Source organism: Gopherus flavomarginatus, chromosome 2 (genome assembly GCF_025201925.1).
Source record: "Gopherus flavomarginatus isolate rGopFla2 chromosome 2, rGopFla2.mat.asm, whole genome shotgun sequence".
In the NCBI taxonomy this organism is placed as follows: Eukaryota; Metazoa; Chordata; order Testudines; family Testudinidae; genus Gopherus; species Gopherus flavomarginatus.
Window position 1 is genome coordinate 81386329 of NC_066618.1, and position 15380 is coordinate 81401708.

General features: G+C 38.7%; 1 protein-coding gene across 1 annotated transcript in view; it reads right to left on the reverse strand.

Annotated features, from left to right (window-relative positions):
• MRPL3 (mitochondrial ribosomal protein L3) overlaps nucleotides 1-15380 on the reverse strand; it is a 67834-nt gene that overhangs the window by 39956 nt on the left and 12498 nt on the right. The window contains exons 5-6 of the mRNA XM_050938501.1: nucleotides 11366-11465; nucleotides 9129-9189 (exon numbers count right to left, since the gene is read on the reverse strand). Coding sequence (XP_050794458.1) covers nucleotides 9129-9189; nucleotides 11366-11465 — 161 coding nt within the window. The remainder of the gene's footprint in view (nucleotides 1-9128; nucleotides 9190-11365; nucleotides 11466-15380) is intronic.

Sequence of the window (15380 nt, forward strand, 5' to 3'; positions counted from 1 at the left end):
GGAACAGGAATGGGTCTGGAAGCTTGCCTGGTTTGGCTACGTGCAACCATTCCCACTCTCTTGGCCCGCCTCACCTGGTTGGCCAAGTCTTCCCCCAGTAGCATGGGGATAGGATAATTGTCATAGACTGCAAAAGTCCACATTCCTGACCAGCCTTTGTACTGGACAGGCAGTTGAGCTGTAGGCAAGTCTACAGCTTGTGACATGAAGGGGTAAATTGTAACTTTGGCCTTTGGGTTGATGAATTTGGGGTCAACGAAGGATTGGTGGATAGCTGACACTTGTGCCCCCATGTCTCTCCACGCAGTAACCTTCTTTCTGCCCACTCTCAAATTTTCCCTTCGCTCCAAGGGTATTTGAGAGGCATCCGGGCCTGGGGATCTTTGGTGTGATGGTGGTGTAATGAATTGCACTCGCATGGTGTTCTTGGGACAGTTGGCCTTGATATGTCCCAGTTCATTACACTTAAAGCATCTTCCATCTGATGGGTCACTGGGCCGAGGTGAGTTACTGGAGACTGGTGAGGTTGAAGGGTAGGGTATCTGTGGCTTTACTTGGGTGGTATGTGGGGTCTTTGGCTGTCCTCGGTTGTAGGGTTTATGGTCTGTGTGCCCCGTGGGGTAATCGTTCCCCTTGACAGTAGCTTTCTTGCTTTCTGCCAGTTCCATCCATTTGGCTCCAATTTCCCCCGCCTCAGCGATATCTTTGGGATTTCCATCTTGTATGTACCGTGTGATGTCTTCAGGAACACCATCCAAGAACTGCTCCATTTGTATGAGGAGGCGCAGTTCCTCCAAGGTTTGAATGTTGTTTCCTGTTATCCAGGCCTCATAGTTTTTTGCAATGTAGTAGGCGTGTTTGGGAAATGACACCTCTGGTTTCCACTTTTGGGTTCTGAAACGCCGACGGGCATGATCTGGGGTTATCCCCATTCTGTATCTGGCCTTGGTTTGAAAAAGTTTATAGTCATTCATTTGCTGCTTAGGCATTTCAGCTGCCACCTCTGCTAAAGGTCCACTGAGCTGTGACCTCAATTCTACCATGTACTGGTCTTCGGGAATGCTGTACCCAAGACAGGCTCTTTCAAAATTTTCCAAGAAGGCCTCGGTGTCATCACCTGCCTTGTAGGTGGGAAATTTCCTGTGCTGTGGAGCAATAATGGGCGCCGGGTTGTTAGGGTTGGCTGGCACATGCAGCCCAGCTTTTGCCAACTCCAGTTCATGTTTTCTCTGTTTTTCCTTCTCTTCATTCTCTTTTTGTTGTTTTTTCCATTTCTTTTTGGTGCTTTTCCATTTCTTTTTGGTGCTTTTCCATTTCTTTTTGGTGCTTTTCCATTTCTCTGCGGTGGGCCAACTCTTCTTCTGCTTGTTTCCTTCGGTAGGCCACCTCTTCTTCTTCTAGTTTTCTTTTGTGTGCTGCCTCTTGGGCTGCCTGTTCTCTTTGGAAGGCTGCCAGTTTCATGCTTTCTTCCTTTTCTTTCATCTCCATCTCTTTTTGTTTTATTTCCAGTTCCTGTTTGTGTTTTTCCATCTCTCGCCTGTGTTCAGCTTCTTTGATTTGTTCTTCGGCCTCAATTTTTGCCTTAGAAGTCATGGTTCCTGTTTTCTTGTGTTGGGGTGCCCTCCCGTGTTTATCTTCTGAACTGCAGGTTCTGTTGCCTCCTGAAGTCTGCCTAGCAACAGTGCCTTTAGCTAATCTTCAATGTTAAGTAAACCTGAAAAACCACTTTATTTGCATGCATATAGTGCTGGAACTTGCCTCCTAATGGGAGGGCTATTGCATGACAAAAGACCCTTAACAGTCTGGTAATGGCTTCTTGCTTAACATGCAAGCCACAAACTGCCAGAGAGAGCAGAAAAAAAAATTCTCTCTGGTTCCCTTTTAAAACCAACTGTTTCTCTCTCTGCTAAAAAGCCCTTAGCAGAGAAAAGAAAAATATAATATTCCTACTGGCTTCTGGATTCTGTCTATATCCCACCACTGCTACACCATATCATAACCTTAGTCCCAGATTTGGACCTTAGCGTCCAAAATATGGGGGTTAGCATGAAAACCTCCAAGCTTAGTTACCAGCTTGGACCTGGTACTTGCTGCCACCACCCAAAAAATTAGAGTGTTTTGGGGCACTCTGGTCCCTCTGAAAAAACCTTCCCTGGGGACCCCAAGACCCAAATCCCTTGAGTCTCACAACCAAGGGAAATAATCCTTTTTCCCTTCCCCCCTCCAGGTGCTCCTGGAGAAATACACAGACACAAGCTCTGTGAAACTACACAGAGTGACTCCCCCTCTCTGTTTCCAGTCCTGGAAACAAAAAGTACTTTCCTATTCCCCCAGAGGGAATGCAAAATCAGGCTAGCAAATCCAACACACAGATCTCCCCGATTTCTTCCTCCCACCAATTCCCTGGTGAGTACAGACTCAATTTCCCTGAAGTAAAGAGAAACTCCAACCGGTCTTAAAAGAAAGCTTTATATAAAAAGAAAGAAAAATACATACAAATGGGCTCTCTGTATTAAGATGATACAATACAGGGTCAATTGCTTAAAAGAATATTGAATAAACAGCCTTATTCAAAAAGAATACAAATCAAAGCACTCCAGCACTTATATTCATGCAAATACCAAAGAAAAGAAACCATATAACTTACTATCTGATCTCTTTGTCCTTACACTTAGAAACAGAAGACTAGAAAGTAGAAACTACTTCTCCAAAGCTCAGAGAAAGCAGGCAGACAGACAAAAGACTCAGACACTAAATTCCCTCCACCCAGAGTTGAAAAAATCCGGTTTCCTGATTGGTCCTCTGGTCAGGTGCTTCAGGTGGAAGAGACATTAACCCTTAGCTATCTGTTTATGACAGCATGTCTTGCAGCCGCATCGCCAGGCCAAAGCTAGAGACACTGCTACTTTGCTCAGCAGGAGCACACAGCCCCCAGCCCAGAGCACTGCCCAGGTGGTGGCATGTCTGCGGGGGAGGGGCCAGGGGCTAGCCTTCCTGGCCGGGAGCTCAAGGGCTGGGCAGGATGGTCACATGGGCCGGATGTGGCCCATGGACTGTAGTTTGCCCACCTCTGCATTACACAGATACTTGTGTTCTTGAAAAATCTGTCATATCAGTGAACCGAAGCAGTGACACCCTATGACCTACATGCTGAAAGAGTAGTATTTTCTATAGAAGTGTATAGCAGCATTTTGTGGGAGACAGAGAACAAGAAAGCGAGTTTAAATCAATAGGTCTTCCACAGTCAGGAGAGAATCACTGCTGTTCCAAACCCTTCGTTGCAGGCATATTTTTAATGACAACTACATAAAGCAGAACTTTCTGTATTCCCAGGCAGCATTTCCAATCACAACCCATGGACTATCTCAGGCTGAAAGCATGGGCCAGGAAGCATTACAACTCATTAGTAACCAGCATCTCCAAACCTCTTTCAATGTTCACAGCGATCGATGATCAGTATTATCATTATTTGTATTACTGTAGTGTCTAGGAGCCCAAGACCGCATTATGCTAGATGCTGTACAAACACAGAGCAAAAAGGGTTTACACTGAGTATAAGACAAGAGATAACTGGGTGAGATTCTGTGGCCTGCGTTGTGAAGGAGGTCAAACTAGATGATCATAATGGTCCCTTCTGATCTTAAAGTCTATGAGTCTATAACAGATGGATACAGTTCAATGAGGAAGTATAAATAAACAACAAGAAAATATTGGTCAACATGACAGACAGTGGCCTCTGCTCACTAACAGGTGGTGTTGTATTGTTAAGGCTAATCCACACAAAATTGGAAGTGGGCCTAGCCATTTCACAGTTATAAATCCCAAAGAACCATGGTTTGATGTAATTGGGTTCTGACAGACGTCTGACCTAGTTAAGCAAACTAAAGTTTTCTATTAGTTAAAGCTACCTACTACTATATAGCTCAATGCATTCTGTCTAAACAGCTAGTGGGAGCCCTAAACACTGTGGGCATTTTTCAAGGAATCTCCTTGCCTCCAACAGCTCAAAGGTTTCTGGGATATTTTTATACCATCGCTCACTGAGCACTGCACTTATGAATGGCTGTTCAGGCAGCTGCACCCATTAAAAAAAGCTTAGAATGAAACAAAAAAGATAGGAACATAAGTGTTTTGGAAGCAACGTTGGATAAAACTGAATGGAAGCAAGTAAAGAGCGCAAAGGGGAAACTGAATGTATTCAAAGATAATTTAATGTTTGCCAAGGGGTCATGAGGCAATCTAATGCTAAACATAGAATTACAGAAAAGAGGCCAATGTACATTAGCAAAACACACACAAAAAAGCAGAGGTAGAAAGAGGTACATGAAGAAATTTATAACACACCAGATACAGAGGAGCAGTGGAAAGATTACAGACTCACATTGAGAGCAAAACGTGATAAGAAACCCTAAGGTTAATGACGACAGTTAAGAATTTGAGAGTAATTTCTATATTAAGAGCTGCATAGATAGATTATATGGAACAGACTGCCAAAAGCAGCATTAGGAGTAATTAATTTAGATATCTAGTTTTAAAAATTATCTAGCAAATAACTGAAGGGAAAAAATATTCTAGATAGATTATATGGAACAGACTGCCAAAAGCAGCATTAGGAGTAATTAATTTAGATATCTAGTTTTAAAAATTATCTAGCAAATAACTGAAGGGAAAAAATATTCTAGATTACAACTCGTAACTCAAAAGATGGGGTGGATCAGCCACACAGACTGAAAGAGGCCAGGAAACCAGTTCTATATTTAGTTTCCAAATAATTCTAAATAGCCTCTAGCAAGATATATTGGTAAATTATATATGATCTTTAACTCGCTCACGCCTCCACAAGGAAACTTTTCCTATATCTTGATTTTTCAAAAAATACTGCTGACATCTATTTCATAAAACACATTACCGTATATACTCGTTCATAAGCCAATTATTTTTAGTGAAATAAGAAAGCACCAGAGACGGGAGTCGGCTTATAAATGGGTATAGAGAGGGAGAGGTGGGGCACAGCCCCTCCCCCAAACAGAGGGAGCAAGGAGAGGCAGCACATCCAGTAGTAGCAGAAGGGAAGAGGCGAGGCCAGCGTCTCTCTGCTTCTGGCCAGGCTGCTCTCCCCCCAGCCTCCAAAGCAGCTGCAGCCGGGGCTGGCAGGCTGCAGCCATGCCGCTCGGCCCCACCCCCCGGAGCATGATGTGGCTGTGCCACCCGGCCCAGCCCGCTGGAACATGCTGCGGCTGCACCATCCGGCCTGGCCCACCAGAGCAAGCTGCGGCCACGCTGCCCAGCCTGCCAGAGCAGCTCCAGCCAGGTCAGAGATATCCTTCCCTGGCCCTCCCCAGATAAGAAAGGATGGGCTGGGAAGAGTGTGGGGGTCCCAGGCTAGGGGTGGGGTCATGTGGGGTGGGGTCAGGGGTTACTCCCCTGACTCCCAGCTTCTCCCTCGCAAAAAATTTCCCCACCAGTTGCTGTCCCAGCCCGTCAGGGTAAGCAGCTGGCATGCCGGAACACTTTGTTTACCTCCATGCCTGCGGACATTTAAGGTAAACAAACCATCTTGGACCACCAGTGGCTTATCCTGATGGCCCAGGAGCTGACCCCTGAATTATAGGGTTGGCTTATGAACGGGTTATATTTTTACTTATGCATGGGGGAGGGGTGGAGGGAGAGGGGTCGGCTTATAAACGAACCGGCTTATGATCGAGTATATATGGCAATTAGATAGCACCTTTGTTGTACCTGAAAATGTACAAACATAGTTCTTGCCCCAGGAACCTTCCTATCTAGACATTTAGGATGGCCCTTTAGCTTCTGAGAAATTATTTTTAATTTATAAAAAAAAAAAAGCAAAGCACTCAGGGGCTTTTTTTTTTTTGAAGTGCTCTAAAAACAATCATCGCCTATGTTCAATTAATGTACTAATGATAGTTTGTTTGCAAAGCAAAGCACTGCATTTTGTTAATAAGACTAGTCTTCCAAGACAGATAGAAAGTTGATTTTAATATGCTGCCACGTCCCACAAACATAACAGAAGCAAGGATTTACTTTCCTATTTCTACCAAAAAATTGATTCTGATTGATACCTCACCTACTGTGGTCTGAAAGACTGGACATTCTAAGAGATTTTTCTTCATATATTGTCTAAGGTATTGAACTTTTCTTAAAAAACATATACAAGACCTTCGTTTCCAAAGCTGGTATCTACCCCCACATATACACGGTCCATCCCAGAACATTACACTTTTCTGGGTTTTTTTCCCTAACAAAGAAAAATAAAAAAAGACGTGTTTACACAGGGAAACTGACTGGCATAGCTATAATGGAATAAGATATTCTGGTATAGCTACGCAAGAATAATTCCCCATGCGGGCATTATTCCCAAATGAAGTTACTTATTTCAGAGTAGAATAACTCTACACAGGGAGTTATTCTAATATAGCTACAGCTTATTCCGCTACAGCTATTCCAGTCCATTTCCCTATGTAGGCGCCCCATAATGCTTTGTATTTTCAAAGCACTGAACAAAATATTAGCCAATTAAATCTCTCAACACTCTTATGGAAGCAGTTAGGGATTTCCAGTTCACAAAAGGGGAAACAAGAGTAGAGAGAGGGCCTGCTTGGTAGTACATCATGACACAAATGCACTTTATTGAAATAAGGAGATTTGGGATTCCAATTGTCTAGACCAATGGATATTATGCAGGTCTCAGAAAGGATAAAACTGATTTTTGGTGGCAGGATGCATCCTCTACCATTTGAGCCATAAACTAGTATTCACAGTGGTGTGAGAAGAAACCATTCCTCCCACCCTACAAGGGAAGGTATAGCGATGCTTGTTAGCAGAGAAGAAAGGGTGGGATGTGGAAAAAAATGGTAACAAACCACATACTGTAGGTATCTGGCAGCCCTGTTGCTCCCACACACCGCATGTCTATTCAAAATGCTGCTGCTGGGGTCATTTCCTGACCTGCCATTCTGACCACATTAACTCTCTCTCTTTGTATCCCTCCACTGGCTCTCCCTCCTTCACCAAATCAAATCACAAGTTCTTTGTCTTTGCATTAGAGGCCCCTGACTCTTCATCCCCGTCCTCTGTATCAGATATATTAAGTTACTGAACACTATCTTCACTCTGCTAGTGATGGCAGCCTTGATTGCCTGCTTATGGGCTTCTTTCTCCAGTACCTCTGAATTTTCTCTCATCTGTTTCACATGCACAGGAAAAGCTCCCCATCAATTACAGTAAATCTCCACGTTATCCTCTACAAAAACCTACCTCTCTGCCCTGATGCTACAAATTATTCAGGTCTGACATTGGCTAGGAATGTGCCTAAACATCCTTCTAGCCCACCAGTCAGTGTGTCTGTTTCATCCAATTGTTATATCCCATCGGTCACGTCAATTGTGAGCACTCTCAGGCAGAAACTATTGTCTTTGTTACATATCTGTATAGTGCCTACCACAACAGGCTCCCGTTCTATAATTGAGATTCCTAGGAAATAAATGTAGTACAAATAAAATATCTTCCTAAATAGCACTCCACCTGCCCCTCGTATAATATGGTAATATCAGAGCACCTGTGCTGAATGGTATGCTTTGGCACACACTCTAGCAGCATGGCGATATGGAAGAAAAATGCTAAATCAACAAAAATAAGCATTAAAAATAGTCATTTGTTCCAACTAAAATAGCCCTCCTTCATGTTTAGGTATGACAAAACAACATCTACATTTATTTAATAAAAACACTTAATAATAAAATTTATTTAAGAATGGTGAAATCAGTAAAAAACAATTCTGATTAACAATGCAATTCACCTGTTTATTTCAGTAACTAGAAAATGGCCATTATAATCCCATTTTTCACCACTTTTTTTTACTTCACCAACTCCTTGAAGTTTCTCACGAATGCTTCGCTGCCAAAAAGAAGTTATTTAATACTGGAGTTTTGGGTTTTTTTTTAAATACAGAGAAGCCTGGCAAGAAGTTTGTGAGAAACTTGAGGGGGGGGCGGTGGGGAGGGGGAAATCTAACAGATTGTAATTATCTGAAACAAAAAATAGGTGAAGTAAAGAACAGTAAATTTAGCTTAGTTTGTTTTTTTCTGTACAAGGTTCCTTTTAATATTTTTTGGAAATCCTGGATTTGGGACTCTTAGGTTCTATAGAACAATTCATGCCAAATTTTACTAACCTACAATTGCTATGGAGGAGAATATTAAGAACGTCTGCAACTGAACCAGGACACAAGATATGGTGTCATCTCGTAGGGCTTGTCTACACTATCTGACAGATTGGTTGGCAGGGATCAATCCAGCGGTCCCCCATCGACTCCAGTACTCCACCAGAATCACAAGCGGAGTCGACGGGAGAGCGTCAGCTGTCAATTTACCACAGTGAAGACAGTGTGGTAAATAGATCTAAGTACGTTGACTTCAGCTACACTATTCACATAGCTGAAGCTGCGTATCTTAGATCAACCCCACACGATAGTGTAGACAAGCCTATATAAAAGATTTACATTGGTACACCTCTACCCAATATAACGTGACCTGATATCACACAAATTCGGATATAATATGGTAAAGCAATGCTCCAGGAAGGCAAGGCAAGTTCGATATAACGCGGTTTCACCGAGAACAATTTCCTACCTAAAGTGTGTTTCCCATTCATAAACTTTCATTCACATCTTTTTCCTTATCAAATTACTCCTCAGAAGACAACAGCAGCCTTTAGTCATATAACAACATCCTCTGGCCTCACTTTATACTGCTGTTGACCGTAAGAATTAGAAATTCTACAAAGGCATGTGACAAGCGTTGTGAAACACTGCAAACAATTTAAATCCAGCCTAACTCATACCCACAACTATCCCTGATGCAAACTCGAGACAGAAGCTTACACTGGAATGCCAACCATCTTTAATACTAACAGAGAGACACACACATTACACTGTACCATATTAACGAATGCATCCCCCCACACAACCCCAGATTATTCTACAATTTATGTGTTTTTTTCAATCTACCTTTGCCAAAAATTAATATTAGGACAAAAGAGAAAAGGAAAATAAATGAAAAAGATCTGAAAGGTAAATATAATATATTAAAAAAAAGTTAGGAACCTACGTTTTGGCAGTGACATCCACAAACTGCCCTGGACGGAAGTGAGCTGCATACAGAGGTGTACCTTAAAAGGGAGGGAAAATATACCATTCAATTAAGTGCTGAAATGTGAACCATTATCCTGTTAGCATCCACAGTTGTTAAAAATAATTTTAAAAAGGAAATTTTTATTTAAATCCTGATTCTTTAAAAAAATTGATTTTTTTAAAATGTATGTATAATTACTTCTTTATTTTCATCCCATTTTATAGTCTTAAATTACTAAATTGGTTGTTTTGTACTTGTTTCTTCAGTCTCCCAATTATTAATACAATTTCAGATTTTACTGAGAGATTTTTACAACTAAAAAGTTTCACACTTAAGATGCTCATCTATGCTGAAAAAGGCAAATCAAGGGTCCTTAACATCTTTATTGAGAAAATAAAATAAGCTCAAACACAAAATGGACATGCAAATACCCTGTGCTAGGTTTATAGCAGTTACATTTTCAGATCCCTTTTGAGCCTGATTTTTTGCTCTTATTTTTGAAAATTTTAGGCTGTATGTATACAAAAAAGTTCTAAATAACTCTCTTAATGTATTATACAACTAAATAATTTTCAGTGTTAACAATGAAGCAATTTATTTTGATGTGACAAAGATTATATGACATTAAGAAAAAAGTTTAACAAAAGTATAATTTTAGCCCCTTGTTCTGCAGACACAATGCATGTGCTTAAAATCAAATTCATGAGTAGTCCTATTAAAGCAAATGGGACTATTCATGCAAGTAAAATTACTTATCTGCTTAACTGCTTGCAGCATCAGAGCATTCAATATTTTGTTTTTTTGCTCATAGCAGTCCTGTAAAATTCAAAAACAACATACCCTAATAGTGGCATTTTAAAAAAAAAGCTTTGATAATTTAGTTCTTTATAAATTTTAATCTAAATTTGCAATACCAAATTCTCAGATTAGTTTTACAAATCCTCAACTTGACGTAAATCAATTTAAAAACAAAAATCAAGTAATTTAAATCATTCCACTCTATCAATGTCAGATCTGTCAGTTAATGCAGATAGTGATGATGTGAACCTCTACTAAATCACTAAGCAGAAAAATATGGACATTTAGTATAAATAAATAATGAAGTGTGTATAAGTGTACTAGCCCCAAGAAAAAGAGACAGACAGCCCACAGTAAACAATTGAGATAAGAGAGGAAAGATGGAGGTTGATGCAGTAATATTTGTAGTACATATTTAGAACTTTAAATGCTCCCAACTTTTAGCCTTTGCTTCAATTATCAGACCGCACTTTCTCGTTATGCCATACTGGATACTACTACTGGGTAGCCGCAATAAAGTCTAAGATGTGTTTGTAGACTCTCTCGATTGACTACCAAAGAAGTTATAATATTTTAAATAGACCATTAGGACCCTGTTTTAATAAAACTAATGATTAAGAAATTAATAAAATGCTTGAAGCAAAATTATATTGGCAAAAGCATGTAATATAAACAACCCAAATTAACATACTAATATATCCTGAAAAATTTATAAAACAATTTTTATGAAGGTTAAACGTCCAAATCTTCTGGTTAAAAGACAAAATTCTCAATGGAAACCAATGCTCCATTTTGCTGAATCCTTTCTGCCTCAGATAGTCTGAAACAATGGCATTTCAAGAGGCACCTAATTCGTCTCAACAGGGAAGCACAGAGAAGACTGAAACCTCTTAAACAGTAACTTTTCCAGCCTCTTGCAAAACATCATTTATGGTGTCCTTATAAAAGTGCCAAAGTCCTTCTGGGAAATGTAGTCACATTCATATCTAACATCCATTTGCATTTTAGTCAGTTTGCATTAAACAACTTTTCCAAGGGATGGAACTGATTTGCTACAAAAAGAAGAAAAGGCAAAAGACGACAATTTCTTTCTCCACCCACAGAAAACAAAGGCCATTTTCTATTTTCCTCCTTTTCAAAAATTTGATTTGGCCTCAGTGATACAGGGGAAAAAATATTTATTTAAATTCACTTTCATACCTAAATATCAATCCCATCTTAATGTAAGCTGACCAGATAGCAAGTGTGAAAAATTGGGACGGGGTGCAATAGGAGCATATATAAGAAAAAGCCCCAAATATTGGGACTGTCCCTATAAAATCGGGACATCTGGTCACCTACCTTAATGTCTTGTTTATTAAGTCTAAACCAAGAGTAAGTCATACATGTAATGTATCCCAGCTCAAAAAGATTACCTGGCTTAATTATAGCATTATCTGACACCTTAAATATTGTAGTTTTCTGCTTTGGTGGTACTCCTGCTTCCCTGAAAACTTCCAATGCTGACTCTGGTTTCTGAAAGAAACCCATAAAAACAAGTGAAATTAAATTGTAAATTCAGTGAATCTCAGAAAAATGTTTACAACTGTTAACACTACTTAAAAAACAAATGCCACATTGAATTTTTACTTTAAAGAAAGACTCAACTTTATAATAAACTACTGTAGCGTAATTTCTTCATGAACTTCCTATTTTCCATTGTTGGCTCCCATTTGACCTATCAAATCTCATCGTATGATCACTGCACATTTAGACTGTGTCACTAACACCAAGGGATCTGCAAAAACTTCCAGAGCTAGGAGGGAGAAGCCAGTCATCACTTTTTTCATGCACACAAATATTTATTACTGCTTTTTAAATTTGTATTTATAATACATTTTCACTAACCATAATTTAAAGTGTAATCTTTATTTCAGATGTCATTATAAATGCACATTTGTACTAATGATACCTTTTTACAGTGCTACAAGGTGTATGTAGTTTTATAGACTGTAAACCCTTCAGGGCAGTGACATAGTCTAAAGCCCTGATCTTGCAGAAACTTCTTGAAGTACTTAATTTTATAAAAGCCTATAGCTCCACTGAAGCAAATGGGGCTTCACATAGCACAATAGCAGAAGACCCCAAGAACAAAGTTTTTATGTATTTATTTTTATTCTAAATATAAATAATTCATTTCAATGACAAATAATCTTTGGTTACAAATGAGACCTTATTTTATCAGACATATCAGCAGCTGCCATTTAGAAACATTACAGCACTGAAAGAGTACCAACCAAATGGAAACCAAGTGTATGAAAACTGAAATTGTATACAGTGGCTCAGCTGATATTTTTCTTCAAGGGAAACCTTCTAGAAAGCAATTTAAACAACTGACAGCAGTGTCACACTTGGATAATCCCATCTGTGAGGAGGTCACTTTTTAAAAGTTCTCTGAAATTATCCTTTTCCCAATAAAAACACTTCTCTGAACTTTCAAACAAATTGATCTGGACATCTCTGAAAGCTATTTAGCATCATTTGAAAAATCTGCATATTGCCCATGATTTTATTAATAACTATATGTAAATACATTTTATAAGAACAGCAAAGAGCTTGGTTAGAAACCAATTTATAAAATTCCTTTGATTTCTAATTCATTAGAGACCACCAAAACAAAACATCTTTATGAAAACGTTCCTCCTCCACTCAAGTAGGAATGCTGATATAGAGTTCCGCAGTTCACTGTTTTTTAAAAATGATTTGCTGTCTTGCATTCATATAGTAAAACATTTTAAACCAAATATTTTTAAAAATCATGATTAATCTATTTATATATTTTCCAAAGTTGATTGTATTATTGGTCTGATGACTGATTACATGTAGACTGTACTACAGTCTTTGCAGAATTGAAAAATAAAATAGGTATCTCCTTTATCAGATATTTTTAAGCAAGTCTTGATTTAGATTGGAAAGTAAAATTACATTAATTTAGTTTACCAAAAACTGAATGCTTAACAGTATGTATTCAAAATGGGCTTGTGAGGAGGATTAGAATGACTGGAAAAAACAAAACAAAAAAAAACCAACCACATACTGAAGTCATCAAGGGATAAGAAAGCTTTTTTCCATTTTTTCACCAAAACATCTGACTATAGATAGCTTTCTATTGCCAGACTTCAGCAAATGAAACAAAATTTCATCAAGTGCTCTAATGGATGAAGACAAAGGTAGGTATTTTTATGTACACAAAACATCACTTAGCCTCCTTGCAAAAAGGGGGGAAAAAAGATTTTTAAATGGAAACACTGATATTGAATATGTTCTCAAGCAAATACCATTTTAAAAGGTCTATTGAAAGCATACTGAGTAATATAGTACGAACCGTTGCCAATCAGACTACATCTTCAAAAGGATTAATAGACCTCAAAACCAGAGTGAGTTTGTTTTTTAAAAGTTATTGATAAAACAGTCACAGTATCATGCATTTTGGAAAGGAGACCAACTAACTGTTCATTAAAAAAATAATTTAGAAAGTTTATCCATTTGGAACACAATGGCATTTGTCAAGCTAAAAAGAACCCATATTCCTAAAAATGTATTTATTTATTTTTTAAAATAATTTGACATTTAAAAGAAATACATTAAACTTTCATTGTTAGTGAAATTACTAAGGGATTCATCTGACAATTCACTAAAGTGAGTCACAATCAAAATCTGGAGAGGACAGATGTTTCTCTGGGCAACTAATGAAAGAAGTTAATTATGCTGACACAACACAGGACTAGTTTTCCAGTTTAGCTTTTCGAACTCACATTTGGAAGAAAACAATGAAGCAATAAATATAAAAAGAGGATGGAGCTTCAAGTTTCAATGTAAACCAGAAAAAGGTATTATTATATTTGCAGAGTCCAGAACAAGTGTAAACTGTACAGAAATAAAATAACCTGTGTCAAATTCTTTTAAGCTATGTAATTTTATGGAACAAATGTACCCAAGATTCAACCTCAGAAATTACCAGGCAAGGTCCAGATCTACATAAACTTATTCAACCATATCCATTAAAAAAATAAAAATAAAATAACCTAATTAATAGAATTATCTAGAAAAAAGCAACAATTTCCTATGAAGGAACATAGATAATTTAATAAACAATAGTCAACAATCTGATATTTTAGATCAGGGGTTCTCAAACTGGGGGTCGGAATCCCTCAGGAGGTCACAAGTTTATTATTGGGGGGGAGGAGTCGCGAGCTGTCAGCCTCCACCCCAAACCCTGCTTTGCCTCCAGCATTTATAATGGTGTTAAATACACCTCTACCTCGATATAACGCTGTCCTCAGGAGCCAAAAAATCTTACCGCATTATAGGTGAAACCGCATTATATCGAACTTGTTTTGATCCATCGGAGTGCACAGCCCCGCTCCCCCGGCGCACTGCTTTACCATGTTATATCCAAATTCGTGTTATATCGGGTCACATTATATCGAGGTAGACGTGTATATTAAAAAGTGTTTTTAATTTATAACAGGGGTCATACTCGGAGGCTTGCTGTGTGAAAGGAGTCACAAGTACAAAAGTTTGAAAACCACTTTTTAGATCATTGTGCATCAAAGAAAGCTATACAGATAACAATAAGAGCAGTTTAAATTGGACATGTGATTGCATGAATCCTATATTTTCCATGCATTTTGTTACTGAGCCAAGCAAGAAGACACTGTTGACCAGTCAGGACTATCACACATGCATTCCTCCTTAGTTGTGTTTCCCTGGTGCACCACCAGTTTCAAAATGACTAGATGCATATGATTTTTGTCAGTCTTGATCTAACACAGCCAGGACCACTAAGTGAAAAATGTTCCTTTAGTAGTGGACATGCACCAGAGAGACAAGACATGTGGAAACCAAAGTGAACATTGGTGAGATCTGCACATGCAAGCATTAAATAAAACTAAGATTTTGGGTAGACCCTCTACTAGAAAAACTGAGGTACAAGCCCTCAAGAAAAAAAACAAACAAACAGATCTCCAAATAACTCATGTACTGTCTTTTTGTATCTGTTGGGTCAAACAGAGATGATCGCAAGAACAATGCAAAGAGAAGTGTGATACTGTTTTATAAACAATGAATCACAAAAAAATGTGCTCTTTTGAAGGAAGACTAGGTTTCTCATCAGGATTCAATCTTTCCCCCTGGGATTGACAAAACTGCTAAATTGCTTCAACCATTGAAGACTGACTTGGACTTTTGCATCAGACATCTAGAGCTGTTAACCAAATTAGAGGTTTGTGACGCCATCATCAATAAGCCATGTTCACAACTGTGCATATTTTTAAGTTTAAAGTTTAATTCTTTGTTCAGGAATACTATATGCAAATGAGCAAATAAAACAATGGTAAAATTAAAGCAGAAATGAATAAATCAGGATACATCCACCAATTATATAATGAG